Source organism: Phasianus colchicus, chromosome 2 (assembly GCF_987193195.1).
Source record: "Phasianus colchicus chromosome 2, bPhaCol1.hap1.1, whole genome shotgun sequence".
Classification (NCBI taxonomy): domain Eukaryota; kingdom Metazoa; phylum Chordata; class Aves; order Galliformes; family Phasianidae; genus Phasianus; species Phasianus colchicus.
Genome location: NC_143437.1, coordinates 22,893,614 through 22,918,279, shown reverse-complemented (window position 1 = coordinate 22,918,279; position 24,666 = coordinate 22,893,614). Strand labels below are relative to the sequence as shown.

Below are 24,666 nucleotides of genomic sequence, written 5' to 3'. Positions count from 1 at the left end.
ATCACAGAGGAGAAAGAAACAGATTAAGCCAGGAGGTTTTTTTGTTTTGTTTTGTTTTAAACCAACTAAAAGCACTTCCATAATTTGGACACAGATTGCACCTGTATAAAGGGAATTTGTTTTTTAGCAGTCTTATTCATGAAGACTTTGTCAGGAGCATGGTAGGAGTGGGTCTGGGCAGCATCTATATAGCAGATACTGGATTTAATGATCTGCATTACATTTTCCTCTCTCCCAGCATTGACTGGTAATTTTCTGGGTTATGCTTATGTTAACAGGCATAGCTTTTTGCAAAAGTACCAATATTGTATTGTTACCCATAGAAATCAAAATTTTGTAACAATATATTGAGTTTGACCACTTTTGTGGAGATTCCTAGCAGATCAATACTCATTTGTACATTTTATTTTAACATTTTTTCCCTCTAGAACAGCAATGCATTATACACTTGAGTCTGATATGCAGCCTCTGAGGAGACCATTCGCTTGGACATCCTTGTGCAATTACCTTTAGTCTGCTTTGGATCATTTTCAAGATTTTTCCAGTTGAATTACCAGGCAGGAAACTCACCCAATTAATGGTCAGTCTGAGCCAAGATAAAGGTTTTCAATAAGAGCAGAGAGCAGGTAAAAATAGCTTTCTTTGCTGTAATGCCTACCCCACAAAACACTTCTCAATGATCCCCCCATTACTTTCCCCTTTCCTATGTTACTGTGCTAGAGCCAGCCCTCAGCTCATCAGTTTGATGAAGCTCACATGTTGTTTGTAACCTCCATCTGGAATGAGCTGGAAACATAATTTCCCCACTTCTTAATTGTTAGCTTCATTTTTTGAAGGGAGCATAGCACAAAATGTACTGGTACCAATCCCTTTTAAAACATGCAAGCATGGTGATTTGATAAATAGGAAGTTTTGACTACCCTCAGCCTCTAGCTGGTATTGAACTCCTGATGCTCTTTAAATAAACAGCAGATTTCTAAATCGTTGTTTTGATAACTCCCTGTGATAACTGTAAAGGAGTCACCTGAAGTTACAGAGGTCCTGAGCATCAGGTGAGTCTGGGAACATCTCCCAGAAAGCATTAACCATTTGGGAGCAGCTTATTACAATTCCTTCTGTTGCTTTCATGTAAGGAGAGGACTAAGACAGTAAATCTGGAGACACCAATGAATCTTGAAGCATACTGTGTGGGGACTGTTGAGTCAAGCTTGATCCATTGAAGGCAGTTCAGCTATGTGACTGGAAAGGGTGGAACTGGGGAAGGATCTCTGGTTGGAGATCCCTCCCTTGTGAAGTTTTTCCCCTCGAGCCTAGATCTTTGGAGATTAGTGAGCATTCTTTCCCTGTTTGTCCCTTTTGCCATTTCACTCCTGTATCACCTTTCCACTGCACTGATCTTTCCAACTGTAACACATACGCTACGTGTTCTATTTTACCACTCCTGAATTAATAGCAAACAGCACAGTGTATAAAATTGAATTACCTCAGATTTATTCAGGGCTCTGAGTGTTAAATTATTAAGGTAGCAGGTGTTCAGCTTTATCTATGCTTCTGAATGCTGAGAACTTCTCAGTAGCCGCAGTGACACCAGGCTTACAGCTGCCGTGGGCAAGTTTACTATTTCTCATCTTATCAATTGCACTGCAGAATGTATTTCACCATATATTCCTGTGATTCACAGACCTGATAAAAAATTATTTTTCACTTACCAGTTTTACTTTGTCAGCACTGACAGAAAAGGAAAAAAAAAATAGTTTCACGTACATAGGACTGACTTCAGGTTGTCAGATAAGTGCTGCCTCCAAGGTACCTTGTCCTGAGCCCTAAAGAAGTTAGTGAAATGTAGCAGCGTGCACTGCATAGGTATGAGTTAAGAATTACTTTGGTTGGAAAAGATTTCTAAGATCATCTAGTCTGACCATCCACCTACCACCAGTATTGCCCATTAAACCACATCCCTAAGTACCACATCTCCACATTTCTTGAATGCCTCCAGGGACAGTGACTCCACCCAGATCCTGGGCAGCCTGAGCCAGTGTCTGACCACTCTTTTGGAGAAGAAACTTTTCCTGGTATTCAACCTGAACATCCCCTGGAACAACTTAAAGGCATTCCCTCTTGTCCTATTGCTAGCCACTCAGGAGAAAAGGCCAATGCCAAGAAGCCAGGAGAGATGTTATTTCAGAGCTGCAGCTTACTGAACAGAAGCGCTTAACAGGCTCTCCCAAGAAACAGCCCTCTACACCCACCATACAGCAAGTAGAGAATGGCCCCGATGGGCATTTTCCTTCCTCCACCCCCCTGGCATGCTCACCCCTCACCTGCAAGGGTGGCAATGCAAACAGCCTGCTGTAAGAAAACCCGTTACCCTCTGCTCTCCCACCTAGATGGGGAGGAACATCAGAAAAATCTGCAGCTTTATGTTCTTCATCACCACATGAGCAACCTCCCAGGATCTAAGGCAGCAACCAAGTAGTGCATATGGTCCCATGCGGCAGCAGGCTACAAAAAATACTTTTTTTGGAGCACTGCACTTTTCTGCTCCCCTTCCTCCCAGGCAGACCCTATGCTGGCAGTAGATGCCCTCACCAAGCCCTGGAGCTGCCCCTTCACCTCTCTGCCCCAGCACCCACACCCTCGCCCACCTGTCCTGCTTCCAGCCTAACAGGGCCAGGTTTTTCCTTGCTTGAGTCCATTTTTCCCTGCTACAAAGCTTCTCCAAGCAGGGTATAGGGTTATTTATTGTGTTTCTCTTAACTTTTCCTTTCGCCTTCCCTCTCATTAAAGCCTGGAGATTGTACAGAGCCTGAAAGTAAATAGAAAATGCCAGGTGTGGGTTTTTTAGGTCACTATAAACGACATGCTTAGCTACTTTCAGAATGCCTAAGCCACGGGATGTCATCTGGGGTAAACAGGGGAGGCTGAGGACTGGAAAGGTGTTGGTATGAATAAATTGGGGTCACACAGAGGAACTGCACTTATGCATTCAAGCAGCTGCTTTTATCTCCACAGCCTCTTCCCTTTTCCTCAAAGCATCCATATTCTGCCAGTAACAAAGATCTTTTTATGTCGCTGAGTTTTCACATTCTGCCAAGCAGCCTATCATAAGAAAGCCCAAATCTACTAAACAGTAAAATGAGGGATTATTTCCACTCATCTGTTGACAGACATTTCTCCAAATTGGATCAAATGATTAAAGGTATTAGAATGACGTCTTGCAGATCCAGATCAAATCATTTGAAACCTTGAGACTGTCTCTCCTTTGCTTGGAAGGAACCACCAGAAATAGTTGTAGGTGCTAATTGCCCATTATTCTTACTAATGTGAATTTGTGAATTTGGACCTTTGAATATCTACTCTCTTGAACCCAAGCGTGGGGAGCTCAAGATGGAAGGACCGTGCAGCACTTCACTTTGGGCTGCGTCGGCCGGAGCTTTTCTAAACGTCTGAATGGTTCTTTCTCGAATCGCTTACACGGAGAAGCGGGGGTCCAGGCTGCGAAAGCTTTCAGCATCTCACATATTGCGACGATGGCACTGCTGAAAGTCAAATTCAACCAGAAGAAACGGGTAAAACTAGCCCAGGGACTATGGCTCATGAACTGGTTTTCAGTGTTTGCTGGAATCATTGTTTTTAGCATGGGGTTGTTCCTCAAAATTGAGCTCCGGAAGCGAAGCGAAGTGATGGACAATTCTGAAAGCCATTTTGTGCCCAATTCTTTGATATTGATGGGTATATTATCCTGCGCCTTCAATGGGTTTGCTGGCAAAATTTGTTACGATTCTCTGGATCCTGCTAAATTTGCCAAGTGGAAGCCTTTGCTGAAACCTTACCTGGCACTATGTTTCTTCTTCAACATACTCCTCTTCTTTGTCGCTCTGATTTGCTTTCTCATGCGGGGCTCCCTGGAGAGCACGCTGGCTCAGGGGCTGAAGAACAGCATGAAGTTCTACCGGGACACAGACACCCCTGGAAGATGCTTCATGAAGAAGACAATTGACATGCTCCAAATTGAGTTCAAGTGCTGTGGGAACAATGGCTTCAAAGACTGGTTTGAAATTCAGTGGATCAGCAACAGATACCTGGACTTCAGCTCCAAAGAAGTGAAAGAGTAAGTGATTTAGCGGGGTTTGTATTGCATAGTATCATTATTTGGTCAATGCTATGCTAGAGAAGCATGCACCAAAACAGATGCTGACGGGATATTTTTTGTATAAAATGCTTTTTTTAATCTGCACTTGCTTTAATAGGGATGTCAAATATTCTAATTTCTCATCTGCCAAATTCCCCTAACATTATACAGAATGTAAAACATAAAGCGGAGAAATACAGTTCCTGCTCTTACATGGTGCAGTGTAAACAAACTTCCAAAATATTCTTCTGTATCTTTTACATCTTTATAACTCACTACGTTGAGCCTATTGTCAAAATCAAGTGTGTGACTAACAGCAAAGTAGCAGAACCCCGCTGTATGAAAAGGAGATTTCTGTGAGACCTAAGTTCCTGTTCAGAGGCTCCTAGATAGACATGGTCAGCACCACTTTTAGAATTCCATCTTAGATATTGGTAATTAATCTTTAGGAAACAAGCAGAAACGCTAACACTTTAGTAATAACCCATGTGTTTTATATCTTTAGATTTAGAATTTCATTTTAAAATTCACTCACTTCACTGAAGCTGATTGCTTCGGCTCCGAGACAATTCAGAGCTGTCAGCATCTGTTAACGTTCCCTGCTTTACATATTATCTCTTATAGAAGTTGGACTCAATGATCCTTATCCCTTCCAACTCGAGATACTCTATCATTCTGTAGTCAGATGCATTTTATGTTCTCTCTCGCATACAAACAAATTCAAAATCTATACTAGTGCTTAATTTTTTAAACCTGATATGAAAATATCGCTATCTTCCTCTTTGCAAAGCAGAACATATTGTTGAGCAGAAACACCATAGTGGCACTAACATCAGTGTAAAAGAGGTATTAATCTCAAAATAAGTTTAGGTATATAAGCACAAGTAAAAAATAAACATGAGAGCTAACGAACTTTTGAAATGAAGAGATGAATTCTTTGGGAATGTCACTCATTCAGTGGGCACTGTGTGGTTACACAGAGGGGCCTTCTGCTTTTGAGATATCCTGCATATGTTAAAAATGTCTGAAGTAATCTTGAAAAAAGCTTTATGTACCTCACGGGATCCCTGCTTGACTGTGTAAATGCAATTTCATTTGTGTGCCTCTGCACGTTTCTTTGCCAAGCTGGGTGGTCTGCTTATTTTTACAATTCTCAACCAGGACAATATAGTGAAAACTCCTCCAGGGATAACCTATTGCACTGCAGGGTTAGAACAGATACATTCACTATTTAACAAAAGAGTATTTGTGTTGTGATGGTATGCCCATGGGTATAAATAACTTCCTAAAAGTGTAATAAGTTCACCTTGCCAGCATTATACGGAGATTTGAGAGCTGTATCTTAATCCAGCAGCAGTGGAAGGGCAAAGCATGGAGGGAAAACGAGGTTATACTGCCCTTAATAAATTATGTCTTATTTGGGACTGAGAGAAATGGCAATTTCTTTGTGCTGCTGAAAAAGGAACTAGAGCATTAAAAATCAATCCGCAAGTGGTTGTTAATGAGGGAAATCAGGGTTTGAACTACACAGTGAGGCACGATCTCTGCTCACGTTCCTGGTGGGGGTGTTCTGGCCCCTTTCAGGTCAGTAGCAACATTCCCCTTAATTCCAGGGAAGTCTGTCCTCTGCAAAGCAATTTTCATAATATTCATGGAGTGAAGGCCTGATCCAATCTCTCTGAAACTGGTGGAGCAGTCAGACATCAGTGGGAATTAGACCCAAATCAAGGATGCTTTACATCTGGAGATAAAACCTGCATTTGGCATTTAAATGTATTTAGGTCATGACTGCAAAGTGGTATTTTGCCTTACCGGCCTTTTGCCATCATCTCTCTCTACAACACAACTTTAAAAAATTCATATTAAAAGCTACAAGCGACTCTCAGATCTTTTTCACCTTTCTAGATCACTGGGGCTCTCCATTCTTTCTGTACCATTTTCTTAGCGAAATGATATTTATTAGAGTTGCAGTGCTCTTACAGTTTTCTCCTGTAGTCTTGGTGGAACTACTCTGTCTAAACATCTCACATCTAAACAGCTCAAGAAGGCACTAGACTAAAAGGCTATTTATTGGGAGCAACCATGGTCTCAAATGAATTACAGTTGGGAAGCTCTTGCAAAAGACTTCATGAATTCAACACCTTGTAGCTGAAGTACATTTCGTGTTTTCAATACTGGCTACTTCTGTAGCCAGGAATAAATGCGTAACCCCTTCCTGGAGCGACATCACAGAGCAGATTTTCTGGACCAGCGGTCTAGATGGATATGGTGGGTTGTTGTGGGTCCTTTTCCAAGGTCACTTCCAGTGGTCTTTCCACCCTACCTATGCTGTGATCACTCTTTTTCTGAATGCCTTTCATGAATTTTCTATTTTTCTTAAAAATTTAAATTCTTTGAAGGTGCTACCTGAGAGGGCATATGTCTATACCAAAGAGTTAAATATAGAGTCAGTGTAGCCTTGACTAAAATCACCTGAAAGGAATGGTGCTGAGTAAACAGGAGATGCGGAGAAATTGCATATCCAGGAAGCACTGTGGAAAATCTTCATTACCCTTACTTCCTTTTCTCATTCAAGTTCACTTTGGTGTATTTTTACATGTACAAGTGTGTATTGATGCTTCCTTCTGCCCTTGCCTGCATGCAGTCGAATCAAAAGCAATGTGGATGGACGGTACCTGGTTGATGGTGTCCCCTTCAGCTGCTGCAACCCCAGCTCCCCAAGGCCCTGCATCCAGTACCAGGTCACCAACAACTCGGCTCACTACAGCTACGACTACCAGACGGAGGAGCTCAACCTCTGGGGCCGTGGCTGCCGGGAAGCCCTCCTGCACTACTACAGCAGCATGATGAGCTCCATGGGTGCCGTCGTCCTCCTTGTCTGGCTTTTTGAGGTAATCTGTCAGCATGGCAATGCTCACCCCTAAAAATTTGCTTAAAATACATCAATCATCCACCACCGTTCTATGGCCAGGAAATCACAGAAGGTCCCAGGCTCGAGATGGAAAGCCCAGAAAGGGCTGAGGTTACTGACCCCCACTCCAAAGCAAGTCCCATCAGGGCCTTGAATGTCCCCACAACCAGGAGAACAAGCAGACCAGTTTTGTGCCTGATGCAGAGCACTGGTTGGGAAGTGTGAGAGCTCAGTTCTCCAGGTGCATTACTTCTACCTGTGTGACACCCTAATGGGGAATAGAAAGTGTTCAGAGCAGTGTACCAGAGAGAGGTGGCAGAAAGCTGTGGGATATAAAGTGGAATTAAGTGTTTTATGTGATGATAAAAATAAAACCTGGAGCCATGTGCAATGTCCAGCTTCAGATCAGCATTTGGTTTAAGGTTCTCCATCAGCTTTGCCGACTTTTTTGGTCACAAGATGGAATTTCGGCAAAGCAGGCAGATCAGTTTTGGTTTAGCCTGCTATCAGGAACCTCAGTGTGTGCAAACTGCTGCTGACATGGACACCATCACCTGAAGTGCATCTTTGTTGTTAAAATATTGTTCATTTGATGTGAGAAAAACACATCCCTCTGCCCTTCAGAGGCAGACAATTTTCTCACTGAGGTGTTTAATCAGAGCTAATGTGAAGGATGTGTGAGCTGGAAGGGGCATGCGGGCAGGCACGTGAGTGCTGGGAGCTGCTGCCCAATGACATCACCTGTCTCGAATGATTGGGCTGGCTTTTTCACAATGCAGATGAACACAACTGAACAAAGAAGCACTGCGTTGTGATGCAGGTGTTGGTCTACAGCCTTCCAAGCAAACACCTCCCCTACTATCCTGTGAGGGATAAGAAAACCATCACATAGTTACTTTGTGTTTTGTTGTAAGAACAAGCACTCTGCATGTCTGAGAAATGTGCTATCTAACTGTAGCACCGTTACTCCGGTCAGAAAGCAGAGAGAAGGCTGCAGGATATGTCTCAGCACAGACACTAAGGCTGAGTCCATGAGGAGAGGGCAGCTCTGCTGTACATGAAAATCAAGAGATCCAAAACTCAGGTGTTGAATTGCACAAAAATGCTGTGAAAAAATCATGAGCAGGAGTCTGTAATATAACTCTGCTTCTTTCTGGGAGAGCAGTGATGGTGATAATGTTAATAGCAGCAATAAAAATACTGCATTTTATTTCTGACTTTTCAAATTATACCCTGGCAGTGTTTTCAACCTGTGGAGTAATGAGGAATTTGATCTTCTTTTTCCTTCATCTTTTTTGAAATAAAAGGTGAGATTTTTTTCAGGTAATCAGAGGACTCTCCAGGCAAAGCTCTAGGGAACTCTCACCTGCACTCACAGGCCTGGGTTCTATTAATTGTCCTTCTGGGTATTTATGACTTGCCTGATATTCCATAGAGCCATATCCAGGTCTCAAACTTCCTCTGCTGTTTAGGGGAACTTTGAAGGGAGGAAGCAAAGCAGGAAGCAGACGTCAGTTTACCCTCTCTTGGAACACAATCACTTTCTCTAAATTGCAATCAGGGTAGGAAATGGTTTTGTGTTGAGTTGCAGTGCAGCAGAGACCCAGGGCTCTTGGCAAAAGTTAGGCTTCAGCCTCACAAGGGTGTGACACAGAGGGAATAGGCCTGAGGGACTCTACCAGTGGGGCCAGGGGGACCAGGGGATGGGAAGTGTGGCAGGGCCCCAGAGAGATGTCCTCATGGATGTTACTGGCATATGGTGAGATGCTAGAGCACCACTGGACAGGCTGCTTGGGTGTCAAGCTTCTATACAAACCTACTGTGAAGTATTAAGACCTCTATTTGAAAAAAAAGTGCAGCCTGTCATATTTTCTGGAAGTGTATAATTATCCACATGCTGCTTTTACTAGCAAAGCTGCAGGATTCCCTGGAGTGACGGTCAGTCATGAGGGTGACAAAAAAAGATCACACTGTGCCCTGGCTAAGCCGCCTCAGGCTAAAACCTGGCAAACAGATGGGCTTGGCTGCAGAAGGTCAAGCAGAGCAAGCTCAGCCATCTTAGTGACTTCCTCAGCCAGAAAGAGGAAACTAGGGGGTTGAAGAGTGCATTTCAAAAGCAAGGATGGGAAGGCTGGTTTCTCCAGGCAGTTTGTCTGTTAGCCAGGGTAAATCATCACTCTGCAAAACTGTGCTAGCTTTGCGATGCCCTTCTCTTCTGAACTGTGATTAAGCACAGATCTACAATTCAGAGCATCACAAACTGAGTGGGGTTAGCAGGAACCTCTGAAAGCCATCTGTTCCAAGCCTCCTGCTCAAGCAGGGCCCCCTAGAACAGGTTGACCACGACCTTGCCCAGCTGGCTTCTGAAAATCTCCAAAGATTGAGACTCCACAGCTCTCTGGCTGTGCCCATGCTTAGTCACCCTCATGTTAAAATAGCTTTTCCTGATGTTTCAGTTTGTGCCCATTGCCACTTGTCCTGTCACTGAGCACTAGCGAAAAGAGCCAGGCTCCATCTTTGCACCCTCCCTTCAGGTATTTATATACATGGATAAGATCCCGCTGAACCTTCACTCCAGGCTGAGCAGACCCAGTTCTCAGCCCTTCCTCACAGGAGAGGTGCTCCAGTCCCTCAGTCATCTTCATGGCCCTACACTGGACTCTCTCCAGTCCATGTCTCTCCTGCACTGGGGAGCCCAGAACTGGACCCAGAACTCCAGGCAAAGCTTTACCAGTGCTGAGGAGAGGGAAAAAAATCACTTCCATCAACACATTGACAACACTTTCCTAAAGCAGCCCATGATACCATTAGCCTTCCTTGCCACAAGGGCAAGGTTCCAATGTCCAACTCAGTGTCCAGCAGGATTCCAAGGTCTTTTTCTGCAGAGCTACTTTCGAAAAGACAGATTGCCAGCCTGTACTGATGCCTGGGGTTGTTCCTTCCCAGGTTCAGGACTTTGCACTTGTTGAACTTCAAACTTGCTGAGGTTCCCATCCATCCATTTCTTCAGCCTGTCGTGATCCCTTAAAGTATTTCTATAAACTTAGGCCAATTCAAAGTATCTCTACAAAGCTGAAGCATGATAAGGCATTAACATACATTTCTGAATTAACAGACAAGTCCAGCTGCCATTCATAATTTCTCTGAGAATGTGATCTGTGTGTTGCACACAGCTCTAAGTGTCCTGGCCAGGGCTCAAAAATGGAAAGAGATGGGGCTATTGAAAAGCTATCTGCATTGGAGGTTCAGTATAAATAATTTACAGCTTAAATTACTTCAGCAAAATTGAATGTGGGAAAAGGATTTAGCAGATAGTTGTTTCTAACTTCCTGGACCCTCTTCTCATCCAGCAGAGAAGGCAGGTTCAGGTCAGAGGTGACAAGAGCTGAAGCACTTAGGACTGCTTTTATCAAGCCTCTTAAGCCAAGGGACACAAAATATTTCTGAGTATGACTTTTAAGAAGAGGAAGTCTTAAACTGAGAGAAAATGTCATAGAATCTCATTTGAAGGCAGGTCTGCTGGTCCCTTCAACGTAAGCAGTTTCTTTTTTAAAGCAAGACCATATTTAGTGACTAATTTCTCTCCAGGAAGCCCGAGAGTATGATTAATTACACTGCCAAGTAGTGGGACTTAGTAAATCAGTCACAAGAGAAAGCTACTCCTGACATACAGTGAGGAGGCACAGGTAGAGAACAACACGGAGACCACCTTTTAAGTCCAGTCCTATTAATATATTAATCTTTACCTGCAACAACCATTGATATGAAAGTTATTAATCCCATTACTGACAGCAGGAAAACCGGGGCTCAGAGTGAAAGGAAGATGCCAGACACTTACAATCCTACGACTAGTGTGATGTAATTTATCACTTCTTGTGGCCTTTATAGAAGGGTGCTTCAACTGATTTACACCATTGTAGTATTAGGTAGATTCAGAACAAAGTAGGACTGTCTCCAGATTCAGAGCTATGAGAACCTTTTTTGAGGACCAAGGAATCAAGGAGGTTGCATTCCTATGTTAGACAGGTTGAGTCGTTGCTTTTGGATATTGAAGTACTTGATGAAGTTTGTTTGTTTGGCCGAAGTCAATTTATGGCCTTGATGAAGACAGAAAAACATAAACATCTGAAAATGCTGATGGTTGCTTTTGTCTTGTACAAGTTTGGAGATGCTGATCATACACAGACAGCACAACCAGGATAAGAAGGTTAAGGAATAGTCCACAGAAGCACAGGCTTGACCAGTCCTGTGTTTTAAAGGAGTCCAAAAGCCAGACATGAATTTTACAATTAGCCATGTTATGGGTCAGAATCCCAAACTGGCTACCTGACACAGTTTGCAAGTGTTCTCCATCTTCATCTTTACGTAGAGGATGTTGCTGCATCCTGGCCACTTTCTCAGCCACTTCATCAAGCTGGCTCTTTTTGGCACTTTCTTTCCATATTTCATGGATTTCACAGCCATATTTCACACTTTTCCTCATAAGCAGCACACAGCTGGAATCAGATTGCTCTCAACAGTGTTAGGAAACTGGCAGCTTTAGCAGGGTGTGCACTGTTCTGCTGATAGCAGAGATCAGCAAAGACACAAACAGGGATAGGAAGTTTTCCTGACTGTCCTCTCTTTTCCATTGCGTGGTGCAGATGTCCGTGATGGTTGGTTTGCGTCTTTTGCACACCTCTCTGGAAAGCATCTCAAATCCTGAAGACCCTGAGTGTGAAAGCGAAGGGTGGATTCTAGAGAACAGCCTGAAAGACACTCTGAAGTCTGCATTGGAGAGCTTGAAAAAGATTGGTAAGTTCAATCAGGTGGAAGCAGGTGCTGAAGGGGCTGAAGGAGAAGAAGCTGGGAAGACTCCAGCCATCACAACAGTCAGCTGAGCTTCTAAATGATGTGAACTCTGATCAAAGAGGAATGAAAAAACTGAGGATTGTGAATACCTACTTTTTAAAAGCTATGTATCAACCATCAGAATACACATTTCTACACATGCTATTTTTTATTATTATTATTATTATACATATATACAGAAGGATACAGCATAGTGCACCTTGGGATAATGCATTTATCCACTCAGTGAGTACACCATATTCATTACTTCTGGGGGAAAATGACCCCACTAGGACTTTCAATACTCACATGTTCCCTTACCAGGGACTGCTAGCATTAAAAAGAAATCATAATAATTGTTGGCATCACACTGATCCATTCCATCTTATTTTGAAATTAAAAGTGGAATTCGAAATGTTAGTATTTTTTCTCAAGTTGGCTTACCATCATTCTTAATGTACGTTAACCTAGAAAGACAAATGTCTTGGTTTTCTGGATTGTAATGTATTAAAAGTCAAAGGAAGAATAATTTCCAGAACTGTATATAATAACTTAGTGTTTTGACAAACCTCATACAATGTGTTTTTTTGTTGATGTGCTAAGCAATGGTATTTTCTGCTGTATTCTTAAGATGTACTTAATAGAACAAAACAAAAAGTTATTCTGAGAATTTAAGTACTAAACAAAAATTGTAACTTAAAGAACAGAGCAAGCATGAAAAGAACACCAAGGTAAGATTTATGGGTTTTGTTCTTGGGGTTTTTTTTCAGTCAGTATATCCTGAATGAATGCATTGTAGATTTAAGCTTCACCTTGTACTCAAACAAGCAGAAGTTTAGAAGATTCCTCTTGTAGTGGGTGGAATCAGTGCTATGAGCATGTGCCAGTCATGGCTATTCTGGATGTTTATAAATACATAATCTCATAGCTTTCTCCATGGTATTCAAGCCCAACTACTTTTAAATTTAAAATCAAAAAAAAAAAAAAAAAAAAAAGGAAAAATGGAAAAAAAAAAAAAGGATACTTAGAACAAACACTTTGAATGCTTTCCAGTGTCCTAGCAAATGGATTCCATTCATTGGTAAGTACACCGCGTCTCAAACTTTGAGGCTGGAGAAATGTAAGTTTAAATCTGTCCCCAGCTTGCAGACTTTGCAACACTTATTTTTCTTCATCAGTGACCGAGCACTCTTCATTGTATCTTACAAGTCAAAGGGAAGGCACATTTTGCATGTGCTGCCCATCTCCTATGACATTGGTCATAGCTGGAGGACCCTTTTTTAATACATAAAGTTGCAATAAACCATGGGAAGCTTGCTGTGGTACGCATCCTCCAGTGTAGGAGCAGAGCATCATCTTGAGTCCTCCTACAGCTGCCAGATAAGTTCACCTAAAGGGAAAGAAACCAGTGAGAGCAAACACTAACCTTCCTGTTCCACACACCACCATCACTAAGAGACAGATCCACACTTAGCTTTTGCTCTGCTGTGCAAAACTTCTGCTCTTCTGTGGTGCAGTTCGTGGAGTTTTCTTAGCAGGTCCTGTCCATCTGGCTGGTGGCCATTCTCCAGATGAGCCATGTTCGTGGCTGCCTGACCATTGCTCAACTCCTTGGTTTTCATTCTCAGTTGCTTGTGCTCTCATTCCAGCAGCACTACAGAACCACAGCTCCTCTGGCTTTTGTTCAGAGTGATAAGCAGCTCCTCCTAGATGGGCAGGCCAGTCCATGGCAGGACAGGTAGGAATGTGTCTGTGCATCAAGCCAGTGTTTACATCCCAGTGGCCAAACTGTTTCAGGCCACCTGCACACAAGGCTTGAGTTTGACAGGTATTTATGGCACCCTTTCATTTTTTTTAAAAGCTGATGACAGCTTTAATCTTTAGTTACAATAAAGAAGAAAAAAAGCAAAGCCAACTCTGAAGTACACACAAGAGCAACCGGAAAGAGGGGACCAAGTTAAAAGCCAACTTGCTATTCACCACAGCCTATCGTTGACTGCTTTGCTGAGGGAGACTGCACAGCAGAATTGGGTAGAACAGAGCAGATGCTTTCTTCTCAGTGAGAAATCCATACAACCAGCTGTTTGTCTCAGCTGGCCCGTGAGAGAAGAACAAGGCTTCAAATGGCATGTGATGTAGCCCCATTTGTCGGAGAAGAGTTTTTTGGAGGAAACACATTATGATTAGGGGCTGCATTACAAGGATTACAGTTTTTCCTTGTGAAGCTTCAGTGTGCTGTGATCCACACAGGTTTTTTGGCCAGACATCAGGTTTTTCAAAGAGATCTAGATCTACTGCTGTCTTAGAAATTTGGTGTAGGATGTTCCTTTAGACAAGACTCTGCAGTTGTTTGTGGTCTCTATTCTATTCAGTTTGTTGCTAAGGAGACAAATTGTCAAATTATTACTTCAACACCACTTTGGAGAAGCCAATTCCAAGAGCAAAGCTGTCACTACATAAGTCGGGTTGAGACCATCTGAGGCAGGTTTCTGAAAAATAATTCTGGAATTGGGGTTTCGTGCAAGTAAGAACCAATAGTATGTATGCTCACGCTGTCTAAAATAAAGCCTCCTGTTTAATGAAGATCTTTGTAACATCTCATGATTATTACAAAATTGTAATATGGTTGTTTTGTAAAATATTACATGTAATATATCGTCGACTCAATCTTTAATATATTTTCTTGTGACATGGCAAATGCTGTTCTAGATGAAGATATCTCTGCTGCAGGCAAATGTGAGTTTAGGTATTAAAGTTCTATTGCAAGTAAAAAACCTCTTTAAAGAAAATGTTTAAAAATACATACAATTTAATACAGATTTATTTAATTTGCATTACTGCTGACTTTTTGCTTCCACTGTCATTTTCTGACCCATTTAATGTGTTCTTATAGGGAAGTGTTCACCTTTATAAAATGGCTCAGAGAAAGAAAAACTTCCTTGTGTCTTGTGCCAAGCCAAGCTCAGGATGTGCAGATTGCTAATTTGCTTTCCTTTTACTAGAAGGAGAATTTGCCAGACCAGTTCAACATCCCCTGTTCCAGTGTGCCAGAATTATATCATCTTCACAGCACTTGTAGAAGTGCTCAGCATCTTCAGGATCTTTGACAATCATCTCAGCTGGGTTTATAAGTCCTTTTTTCCCCCTCAATCCTAACTCACAGCAGACATTCTGAAGTAAGCACTACTACAGTTTTAAATTTGCACCTGAAGCCGATGTAGCCAGATGTGCCTGAAGCAACCTGAGAACTTCCTGGGCACTGCCCTGATTCTCAAATAAACTTCAGAAGGATGTGTGCTTAATTTATACAAACTGGGACATTTCTTTTTAGGGGCTTCCATAAGGATTACTGGCTTAAATCTCAGTACCCAGATCTGAGAGCCAACCCAAGGCCTTGAAGTGCAAAAATATCCTTTATTTAAAATATATGCCTGCACATGAAAAACATTTGTTTGAACCGACACAGAACATTCATTAAACGCTTTAAGGGAGAAAATATAAACAGCTTCCTTAAAGCTATTAATTCCTAAGTAGCCTTAATACAACTGATGAGATTAGCCTCCATGCATTACATGAGCTTGGGCATTTTGTAATACCAGCCAAAGGCATGCACGTGGCTTAGCGGGGAGCGTGAGGCTGCTGCACTGGGCTCTGGGTATCCCTCACCAGCAGGCAGGGAAGGCTGATATAAAAAAATGGGAATTTCAGCAAAACTATTTCTTCTCACCTGGTATGTACGTATTTTCAGGCTAAAAATAAAGAAGTTCTACTTGTCCCACAATCAGTGCAAAATGGGGACGGATCACAAATGCTTATTCAAGGAAAAAAAAAAAAAAGTAAAGAGCATTATTAGAGATTAGTTAATTAAGAGATAAGGACAGAAAAATAGAATGGTGTCACGTGGTAACAGCCCTCTGTGGGAGACGAAGGCTTAGGCAATTGCATTTATTTATGGGACCATAAATGCAGCTATCTCTATGAAATCCGAAGTGTTGCACATGTTAAAATTCTTTGCTTGTGTGATGATATGAGATCTGTGCTGCTGGATGACTGACTCAAACATGACAGCCCTTTTGCAGCCCCAGGCTGCACGCGGTGCCGGAGCACCGGGCCTGGCAGTCCCTATGGAGCCTTTGGCATCACGCGGTGCAGAACCAGCCCCACCTCACCAACAGCATGTTCCTGCCACCAGTCACCAACTAAGCTCATTACAAGGTTCATTTCCAAACCCTGGCGCACTCTTTGTTCTCAAAGCCATTTTTTCCACAGCAAAGGCAAGCTTGAGGATCAAAGGCTCCAGGAAAACTCAGCAATTCAGGGATCAAACAGCAGGTCTGCAAGCCAGCATCTGGTTACACTCAAACCTCTTCGCCTGGTGTCTGACATCACACTCCCAGGGCACAGTGCTGAGGTTCAGAGAGGAGGGACAGGCCTGTGAGGTACAGCACTAGGAAGCACTGCTTCCCAACAGCAAGATAGGCTGCTTTGTTAGGATGAAAATGAAGTTTTTCTCTTCTTGAAAGACGTCAAATCTTTCTGAAATCACTTTGAAATGTGCAACAATAGAGAACCCAAGGCCTTCGAACTGCTCTCCCTCCCAGCACAGCTGAGCTGGAGAGATCACAAACTCCCTCAGGCATAACACAGCTGTGTGCAGCCAGGGCAGCTCATTCACCTGCCAACCTGTCCCTAGCAAGCAGCCCCCAAACGCAAAGCTTCCTTGCTACAAACTGCTTTCAGCCTTCCCAGGTCAAGCTGTTTTCTAAGAGAAGAGTGCAGCTCTGCCTCAGGCAAATGCTTTTGCAAATGAGATGAGTTTTCCCATTGACGCCCATGCTCTGTCTGGCACAAATAACCAAACTGAAGATGATAAAAAACCACAGGTGCAAAGTTCACATGTATGAATCTATCATTAATTGTAAAACTTAAGAGCAGAAATAAAATTCTCTAATGTTGCTGTAGGCATATTTCAAATAAATTACAACAGCATTTTTTGTTTTAACCTCAGAATCTAAAATTAACAAGTACCTAAAATTTAATTTATTTAAGTCCTTCAGATTATTCTTGTGATTAGGTGACGTTAAAAATGAATTAAATCCATTCCAGGAAACATTTTGCAAGCGTGCCTGGATCTCAGGTAAAGGTTTCTGCCATTCCTTACTGCAGCACAGCCCTGGCCCCATGAGACAGACTGGCTCTGTCCCCTCCTTCCTGGCCCATCTCCAGCCCTCAACTGCTCAAGCAGTTACAGATGTGTCACCTGTGAGGGCCCACAGGTGTGTGCTGGGGGTGTGGGCAGGAAACAACCCTCCTTCCTTCCACTGCTGCTACAGCCCTGGCAGCCCTGAGCACATATGCTGCTATGGAGCAACCACATTCTTGATTTTGCTGTCTCAGGTGGATGGGACGCCTTCCAGCACCCACTTAACTACTATCCTACCTCTGCCCAACCAGGTGAAATGCTAACCATGCCAAAACGTTTGCTCTTGGAAATATCTCCCACACACAAAGAACAGTGATCCCCTCACCTTCCAGCCAGACACGGTGTGCTGCTGCTTGCTCCCAGCAGCACGTGCATTGCTACAGATTTACCTCCCAATCAAGAAAAAAACCCTACTAATTCCTCTGTTTGAGCTCCACCCAGTTCCAGCTGGCAGTAAGGGTGAAGAGGAGCTTAAAATTCACACTACAGAGCAGTACACAGAAATAAAGTCCAACGCAATGCACTTGGTTTCAGAGCTGAGGCAGTGGTCTGAGCTTTCAGCTCCCACTGCAGTTTATGAGCACACCTCACTCCCTCACACAGGCCTCTCTCTAACTCGAGGGCACCAGTGCGTGCCGTCAGCTGCCAGTCTCCTTGCCTTTGTTATTTTTAAATAACCTTTTCTCTGATTTATTCATATGCTTTAGCATCCCTCATGTTCAGAGTACTGCAAGTACAGAAATATGTTCCACATATTAAAAAAATAACTTTAATTTGGTAAATTCAGTAAAGCATCCCACACAGGGCTGTGCAGATGCCACCCCCAGCCCGAGCTTGGCCATTCCACCCTGCCTGCCGCTCGTCACACAGTTTTCATTCAGGGATCTGATGCAGAGGGCAAGCTGGGAAACTTGGCACCCCCTGTCTCATGCTATCTGGCAAGAAACTGTGGGAAGATACATTCACAACTGATGAAAATAACATTTAATCGCTGCTGTCATGGAGACGGAGATCAGAACTTGTCATTTCTCAGCTCCTACACCTGGCGCACTGCAGAAACTCTCCCTCTTTTTCTCCTCTAAGGGTAGAGATTTGACAAACCTCTCTCTTAGACACAAAGATTTGGTCATCTAACGTTTGTGGATCAGGAGAGGGTGGCAAAAGAGCAGAAAAACAGAGTATGAATGCGCACAGCAGTTTTAATACTTAGCACAGAGATTTGTAGAATAAATGTTAAAATCACTATGAGTTAAACACAAAGAGAGAGATACTTACACAGAAGGGCGGGTGAAATAGGCAAGCAAGGGTCAGGGGAATAGCCTGCATCAAAAAAAAACCACTGCAGGAGGTGACTAACTGCAGTGAAGCAGCAGATACTGATGCCTTGCTTAGATCCAGACCAGGAAGCCTGAGCTCCAAAAAGGCCATGGTACAGCTCTATCAGAGATTGATCTGCATTTTGGTCACAAGAGAAAGAAAAATGAGGTTTTAGTGTGCTGTGTGTGCCATGCCTGTTCCTGTATCATATTCTAGCCCTAGGAAACTTGAAAACAGCATCATCTGTTTTGAGATGACTCTCTCCTTTGGTATTTTAATCCACCAAAAAGAAAAATAGATTTTGTGCTGAAGATGCTTTCACAGTAGATAGAACATCTAGCTTCTAAACAACCACCGAGAAAGATAGCACACAATAAAATGCACTGAAGCGAGGTGCCAGGCTGGAACCTAAGAGCCAGCACAGCTTCAGAGCAGCAGCACAAGCTCAGAACTGAACACCTGTGCACCCAGGCCGCTGACATCCACTGTCCTAAATACATAAGAGCATAGCAATGCTGAATCCTTCAGTATGGGTCAATTCCCAATGCTAGAGTGGAAAATAAGGCCCAAATCTGACTTGTGCAGGCACCAGAATGAAGACTGGTTTGATGAACATAGATGGAAGCAATAGGGGACTGGGGGAGAGCTGAGGCTGGAAATAGGCTGAGCATACAAAGGCAGCACCATGGCTCAGCCAGCCAACTCCTTCAGCATCACAGATGAAGCAGTGTGAGCTGCAGGGAGCAGGGGCTGGCACAGTCAGAAGGCAGCAGGCGTTATCCTGGTCAGGTACTGCCATCAAGAAAGCGTGAGCCTGCAACAGCAGACTGGGAGAATAGAGTGCTACTATGAAGTACGAACAGAATAAAAAAACCCCAAAACATCACTGCTGTGAACCCAAACTCTCCCCTGTATAAAATATAACTTACAATCCTTTAAAAAGATTATTAGACTTTTTGGTAGAGGTCAGGAAAGGTTTAGCTGACTGAAGCATATGACACTAATAATATAATCATCTTACATTTTGAGCTGGGGAATTGCAGATGTTGCACATCCAGTCATTTGTTAGCTCGTGATTAACAAGGTGACACGCATGAAGGAACAAGCTCAGCAAAACTCTAACAGCAGTTGAAATATTATTTATATAATAACAATGCCAAAAACATTCGATGCCTTCAGCTTTCTTTTGTTTTCTGTTATGATGATTTCTGGTTTGGGGATTTTATGGATTTTTTTTTCTTGTTGGGTTTTATTTGAAGTTGGTTGTTTTTTTTCCCCCCTCAGATACACAATACATTCCAGATTGTTTGTGTAATCTGCAAATATTAAAGTTATACCTGATTTATTACAGAAATTATTCCCCTGATACTGAAATGTTATACCAAAATATTTTTACAATTAATACATGCAAATAAGAGAGCAGAAGTCTCAGGTGAAGAACAACTAAACTTAGTTGTTTTTTTTTTTTTAAAGCAACTGGAGTACTCTGCAGTAAAAAATTTACCAACCTATTCAATCTCATAGACTTTGATGATTCCAAAGAGCAAATCCTTTTTGCTATCACTGTTTTGCTTTGCACAGAGAAATCCATCAGTGTCATCAGTTACCTTTTTAACATGCTTTCAGGGAAAAGGAATCTTTCAATGCAGTTACGTATCATCTTTAGATGTGGCAAGAGCTGAAGCAGCCAGATTCTGCAAAGCAGCAGTAACACCGCCAAAAATGATGCGATTCTTTAAGTACTGTGCTAAGAAAACTGTTGATATATTAACCCCCCTAAATAGGGGACAGTAGAGATGAAGCATTAATGCCCTTTTCTATGTGATACTTCTGCATGGCTCTGCACAAGAAGTGACAAGGACAGGTACAGGGTGACATTAGACAGGTAGTAGAGTTGAGAGCAGTCTGTGCTGTTTTCAAGAAAAGGAAATCAACATTGGCCAAGTTTATTTATTTTGCATCTTCACTCAATACTGTTACTGAATGTGAAAATTGCCCTATACACCATGAATATACAAAATTTATCTGAAGCATTAAATCTGTAAAAATAGAAACAATCCAGAGTCAGGCCAAGTGTAACTGAAGATACAGCAGACAGTAAGGGGACTGCTTGTCTGGGCTGAAGATACAGTTGGAAAGTAAGATTTATTAAGGAAAGTAAGGTTATTAAGGAACAGAACTACGTAAGTTATTACTATTTGTCAAAAGATAGGAGAGATAAGGGTAATGGATTTTATTTTAAATCAATAAAGGATAATGTCACTTTTTAGAGACACCTTGGCGGTCTAATTACATACAACTAGAAAACTCACTGCCTTCAGGCACCCTTGTATCAAGTGCAAATCTGCGCAGTTATAGAATATATTTATAAAATATACTATATGCAAACATCTTTACAGAGCTTTAAATCAAGCCAAAAGTAAATATACTTGATGGTACAACAGAAAAAATGAACAGAGGCAAAAATGCGGGCAGTGTGATTGTGGCCATTCAAAGTCAGAAGAAACCATTCAGCTCATCCGCAACAAAACGTAGGTAGGATCTGCACCTGAAAAGTTGACTCTTAACAAAAATGAAGAAAATATCCTCTGTGCTTCTGCAAATTAACAAAATCAGCTTTCATGACATTTTTACACATTGTTATTATCTTAAAATATCTTCTAAAGCACAAATGTCAACCCTTGAATACCAATAACCAATCACATAACTGACGTGAAAGGGTTTCCCAGCTAAATTCAAATTACAAACTACATAATTCTAAGGAGTGCAATGCTCTGGAAAAAGCTTTAAATTAAATTATTTTACTCATAAAGCTAGTGTTAGAGTTTGTTGGGTTTTTTTTTTCCTCTTTTTTTTTTTAATTAAAAACAACTGGAAGCAAGAAAGCTGCAAGAGTACAAATGACAAAATCATTTCAGATATGCCAAGTGTAAGAATGAATTATCCACCGATGCAGACAGAAACATCCATTTGCTACATTATTTGCTTCCTTACTTCATTCCATTGCATGTACACACAGCTTAGGTATTAAAATGCAGAATAATAAATAAAACGGCTCAGATTACTAGCAAGGGGCAAGACACAATCTGTAATTGTGCTCTAACTAGTTTCCATTTCAGCAGTCTACTTCCTCTGGTAGTTTGTAAGAAATATCATAGTCAGACTTCCAAAAAGAGTCATTCTTTTCAATCAGAAACTCAAGTTCGTTTGCCCAGGTTTATAACCCAAGAGGTTTCTGTGAAGGAAGCACAGTGCAAATTATATGACTAATAAAACTTGCTTACATACAAAGTTTACTTGGTTATTGTTAACTGGTATCTTTATGAAATACAATGTAAAACAAAGATTAAATAAAAGGACTGGGTTTATTTCATTTTCTCAGACCTTTTTTTTTCTTCCTAATCCTTCCTTTGAAAAAGCTTATTGAATTACAAAAGTCTTAATAAAGTTCCAGTCTTCAGCAGATAACCATTATAAATGCTGCCAGTCGATGCCAACTAGTGTCTGATTTGCTTCTTGTGCATGTCCAATTTCCTCTGTAATACTGTGCTGCTGCCAGAGTTTTTGAATCTTTTTAAATCGTTCTTTGCACAGATGTAAGGGATTCCCACGCCTGAAAAAGAGAGAATGCTTATTGGAGATGATAAACCACCGCAACCAAGCACAAACACTCCAAGTGCAATGCAGAATGTTGAGATAACCCTTTAACATTATTCCCTCATCAGAACAAACTAACAGGTACTTTAATCAATAAACCGGAGCACTATCTGGTCTGTTCTCCCAACCTGATCACTCAAGGCTTCCCTCTGGATTTTGGCAATCAGTGCAGTTAACAGTGCTCTGAATACAGATTTTTTTCAGCAGTCTTCCTATGCTGACCCAGCTCATAGTCTATGATTTTGACAAATTTCAGAAATAGCAAGTGTTAACAACATCAAGGCCTCAAACTATTCTCATATTCTCATATATATTCATAGAAAACAGAGAAGGAAGACAAAATTACCACATTAAATAAAATCATCTCATAACAACTTCACTTATGATTAAAATAACACAGATTAAAAAAATACTCTATGCACATACCTTGGCTGCTCCAAAAGTAATGCCTCCTATTAGTTTTTATGGAAACTAAAACACTTAAAGAGCACAATAACACTGTTTGATAGAGCAAATTCTCTGCTACAAAACATTTTTCAACATAGTCACCACCACTAGGTATGCAATTTTTGCCAGCGATGAACAAGATCCTGCATGTGAACTTGTAAAAATCTGCTCCAGCGAAGGTGATCTGCAGTTCTACAGCTGCTATGATGGTGTCATTGCAAGGAAATTGTTACCCACACAGTCCATCTTTCCTCAGCCCAAATAGATGGGAGAGAGAAGCTGCCAAACCAAGATTACACTGTGGGTCTGGTAGTACAGTCCAGTCAAGACTGGTGATGCATTCCACATTCTTCAAACTGATATGAGGACTGGTGTTATTGTGCTGCAAGAGAAAGGTTGTCATCTTCTCTGGCCTGACTCTAGTAGTTCCAGCCTTCAGCTTAGTCAGTGTTGCAGTGTAGGCAGTCAGAGTTGATATCTGTCTGGTTTCAAGGAAATCTAGAAGGATTGCCCCCATCCTAACCTAAAAGATAGTGAACATCACTTTATCTGCTGAAGGCTGCATCTTGAACTTTTTTTAAGATGGAGAAATCACGTCACCACCCCGTGGACTGTTGTCTTGACTCCAGCTCATAGTGGTGGCACTACTTGTAATGATGCAGTCCAGGACACTGTCACCTTCAGCCCTGTCCAGAACGCAGCTTGTCTTTCACACTGCTGTTGCCACTGATGAAAAGCACCACCCACTGTCTCACTGTGCTCACATCCACTGTTTGGTCTCCACAAACATTCAACAAACATTGATGACTGTCAGTTGATGCCACTTTTTCCACGTGAAGGAATTCAGTGACACACCTTTGCTCCATATGCACTTCCGTTCAGATGCCATTTTGTCAGACTGCCCTCTCTGCTGCCATCTGTTGCATGGCAACAAAATATAACAAATTATTCCTGGGAGGGTTCAACTTCCACTGCCATACCACCAGTAGCCTCTTCTGATGTTGAGGGCCAACATAATAAAATAGGAGGCACTACTTTCAGAGCAGCCCTATTTTCTAGGCAACTGCAGAGATGCTAAGAATTATTTAAGTTTTTAGACCTCAAAACTCCTCATAACTTCAGAATTCCTGTCTTTAAAAGTTATTTACAAAAATCTTTACCGAAGTCCCTGGTCTGTCTCTCCATAGTCATCAAGGTAAGGAGGAGGATAAAAGCAGCCCTTTGTTTTTCCAGCCAAAAAGAGCACCTGACATTCTCGTACTCTAGAGAGAAAAGCAGAGAAGATTTTAAGTGTTGATTTTTAGACATATAATTTCTCATACTTTCACAGAAGCTATTTTTCTAATTCTCAACTACTTTCATTCCATGTAACTTGCTTGTGTAGTCTTTAAAGGCACTCTTTTTTTTTTTTTTTTTTTTTTAAAGAAGAATTGCAATCTTATTCTTTTCCTGCTACAATTACTTGGTAAGTCATATCGTATCATTTACAGTCTCTAAAGTACTCCACACGACCACAAGAAAATAAAACAATATCACATCTCACTAATCTTTGCTAAAGTGAAAATAGATATTATCTAACCTTTCCTTGTATGCATGTAACAACATGAGAGATAATTACTGCAACATTATTATCCAACTGCCAAGAGAATTGTAAATTAACTCCACAGGAAGCCAACTAAAACAAATTTTAATGTTTTCAGCAACAACAAAAGTAGTCGTCAAGGAATTCGCCTTGTTTCTTAATGCTTGAGTGGAAATAAACAAAGATGAAATTCCTATTTCCTGTTTTTCAAAGAAGCGACCTCCAAACACAAAGATGAGTACTGTCCAGCCTGTTCACCCTACAAGCACATCTATAGAACCAGTCATTTCACGTCCACACATACTGCCTAGCCTAGCAGGATAAGCAGAAGCACTCAGTTCCTTACCTAAGGAATATGCCCACTCCAGAACCACAGCTGTATGTATGTGCAGTACAGGCTCCAACATCTTCTCCTTCTAACTCAGTTTGACAACAGTAACTCTGAGAACATAGCATGGTCCCACACACAAGGCACAATGTTGGAGCTCTGCTTTTGTCACCACCTGATTTTGGACACCTTTTATTAAGCAAGAAGAAATAAAATTATGTTGTATTTATGCTCCCTATGTCATAATATCCCAAAGGGT

General features: G+C 41.7%; 2 protein-coding genes across 3 annotated transcripts in view; one reads left to right on the top strand and one right to left on the bottom strand.

Moving 5' to 3' along the window:
• The first annotated feature begins 3,450 nt into the window (after window positions 1-3,450).
• On the top strand, window positions 3,451-12,023 carry PRPH2 (peripherin 2). The gene is made up of 3 exons (XM_031599695.2): window positions 3,451-4,111; window positions 6,777-7,023; window positions 11,687-12,023. The coding sequence occupies exons 1-3, from the start codon at window positions 3,531-3,533 to the stop codon at window positions 11,921-11,923; spliced, it is 1,065 nt and encodes a 354-aa protein (XP_031455555.1). The 5' UTR covers window positions 3,451-3,530; the 3' UTR covers window positions 11,924-12,023.
• A 9,204-nt stretch (window positions 12,024-21,227) lies between these two features.
• UBR2 (ubiquitin protein ligase E3 component n-recognin 2) overlaps window positions 21,228-24,666 on the bottom strand; it is a 52,106-nt gene continuing 48,667 nt past the window's right edge. For both annotated transcript variants that reach the window (XM_031595149.2, XM_031595141.2), the window contains exons 45-47: window positions 24,426-24,596; window positions 23,658-23,759; window positions 21,228-22,006 (exon numbers count right to left, since the gene is read on the bottom strand). In XM_031595149.2, the coding sequence (XP_031451009.2) occupies window positions 21,865-22,006; window positions 23,658-23,759; window positions 24,426-24,596 (415 nt within the window). In that variant the 3' untranslated portion in view covers window positions 21,228-21,864. The remainder of the gene's footprint in view (window positions 22,007-23,657; window positions 23,760-24,425; window positions 24,597-24,666) is intronic.

Bases quoted from the DNA above. Each gene is read 5' to 3' on its own strand.
- PRPH2 (XM_031599695.2), top strand. From the start codon at position 3,531: ATGGCACTGCTGAAAGTCAAATTCAACCAGAAGAAACGGGTAAAACTA. The intron at 4,112-6,776 runs GTAAGTGATTTA...GCCTGCATGCAG, and splicing joins AGCTCCAAAGAAGTGAAAGA to TCGAATCAAAAGCAATGTGG. The intron at 7,024-11,686 runs GTAATCTGTCAG...TGCGTGGTGCAG, and splicing joins TCCTTGTCTGGCTTTTTGAG to ATGTCCGTGATGGTTGGTTT.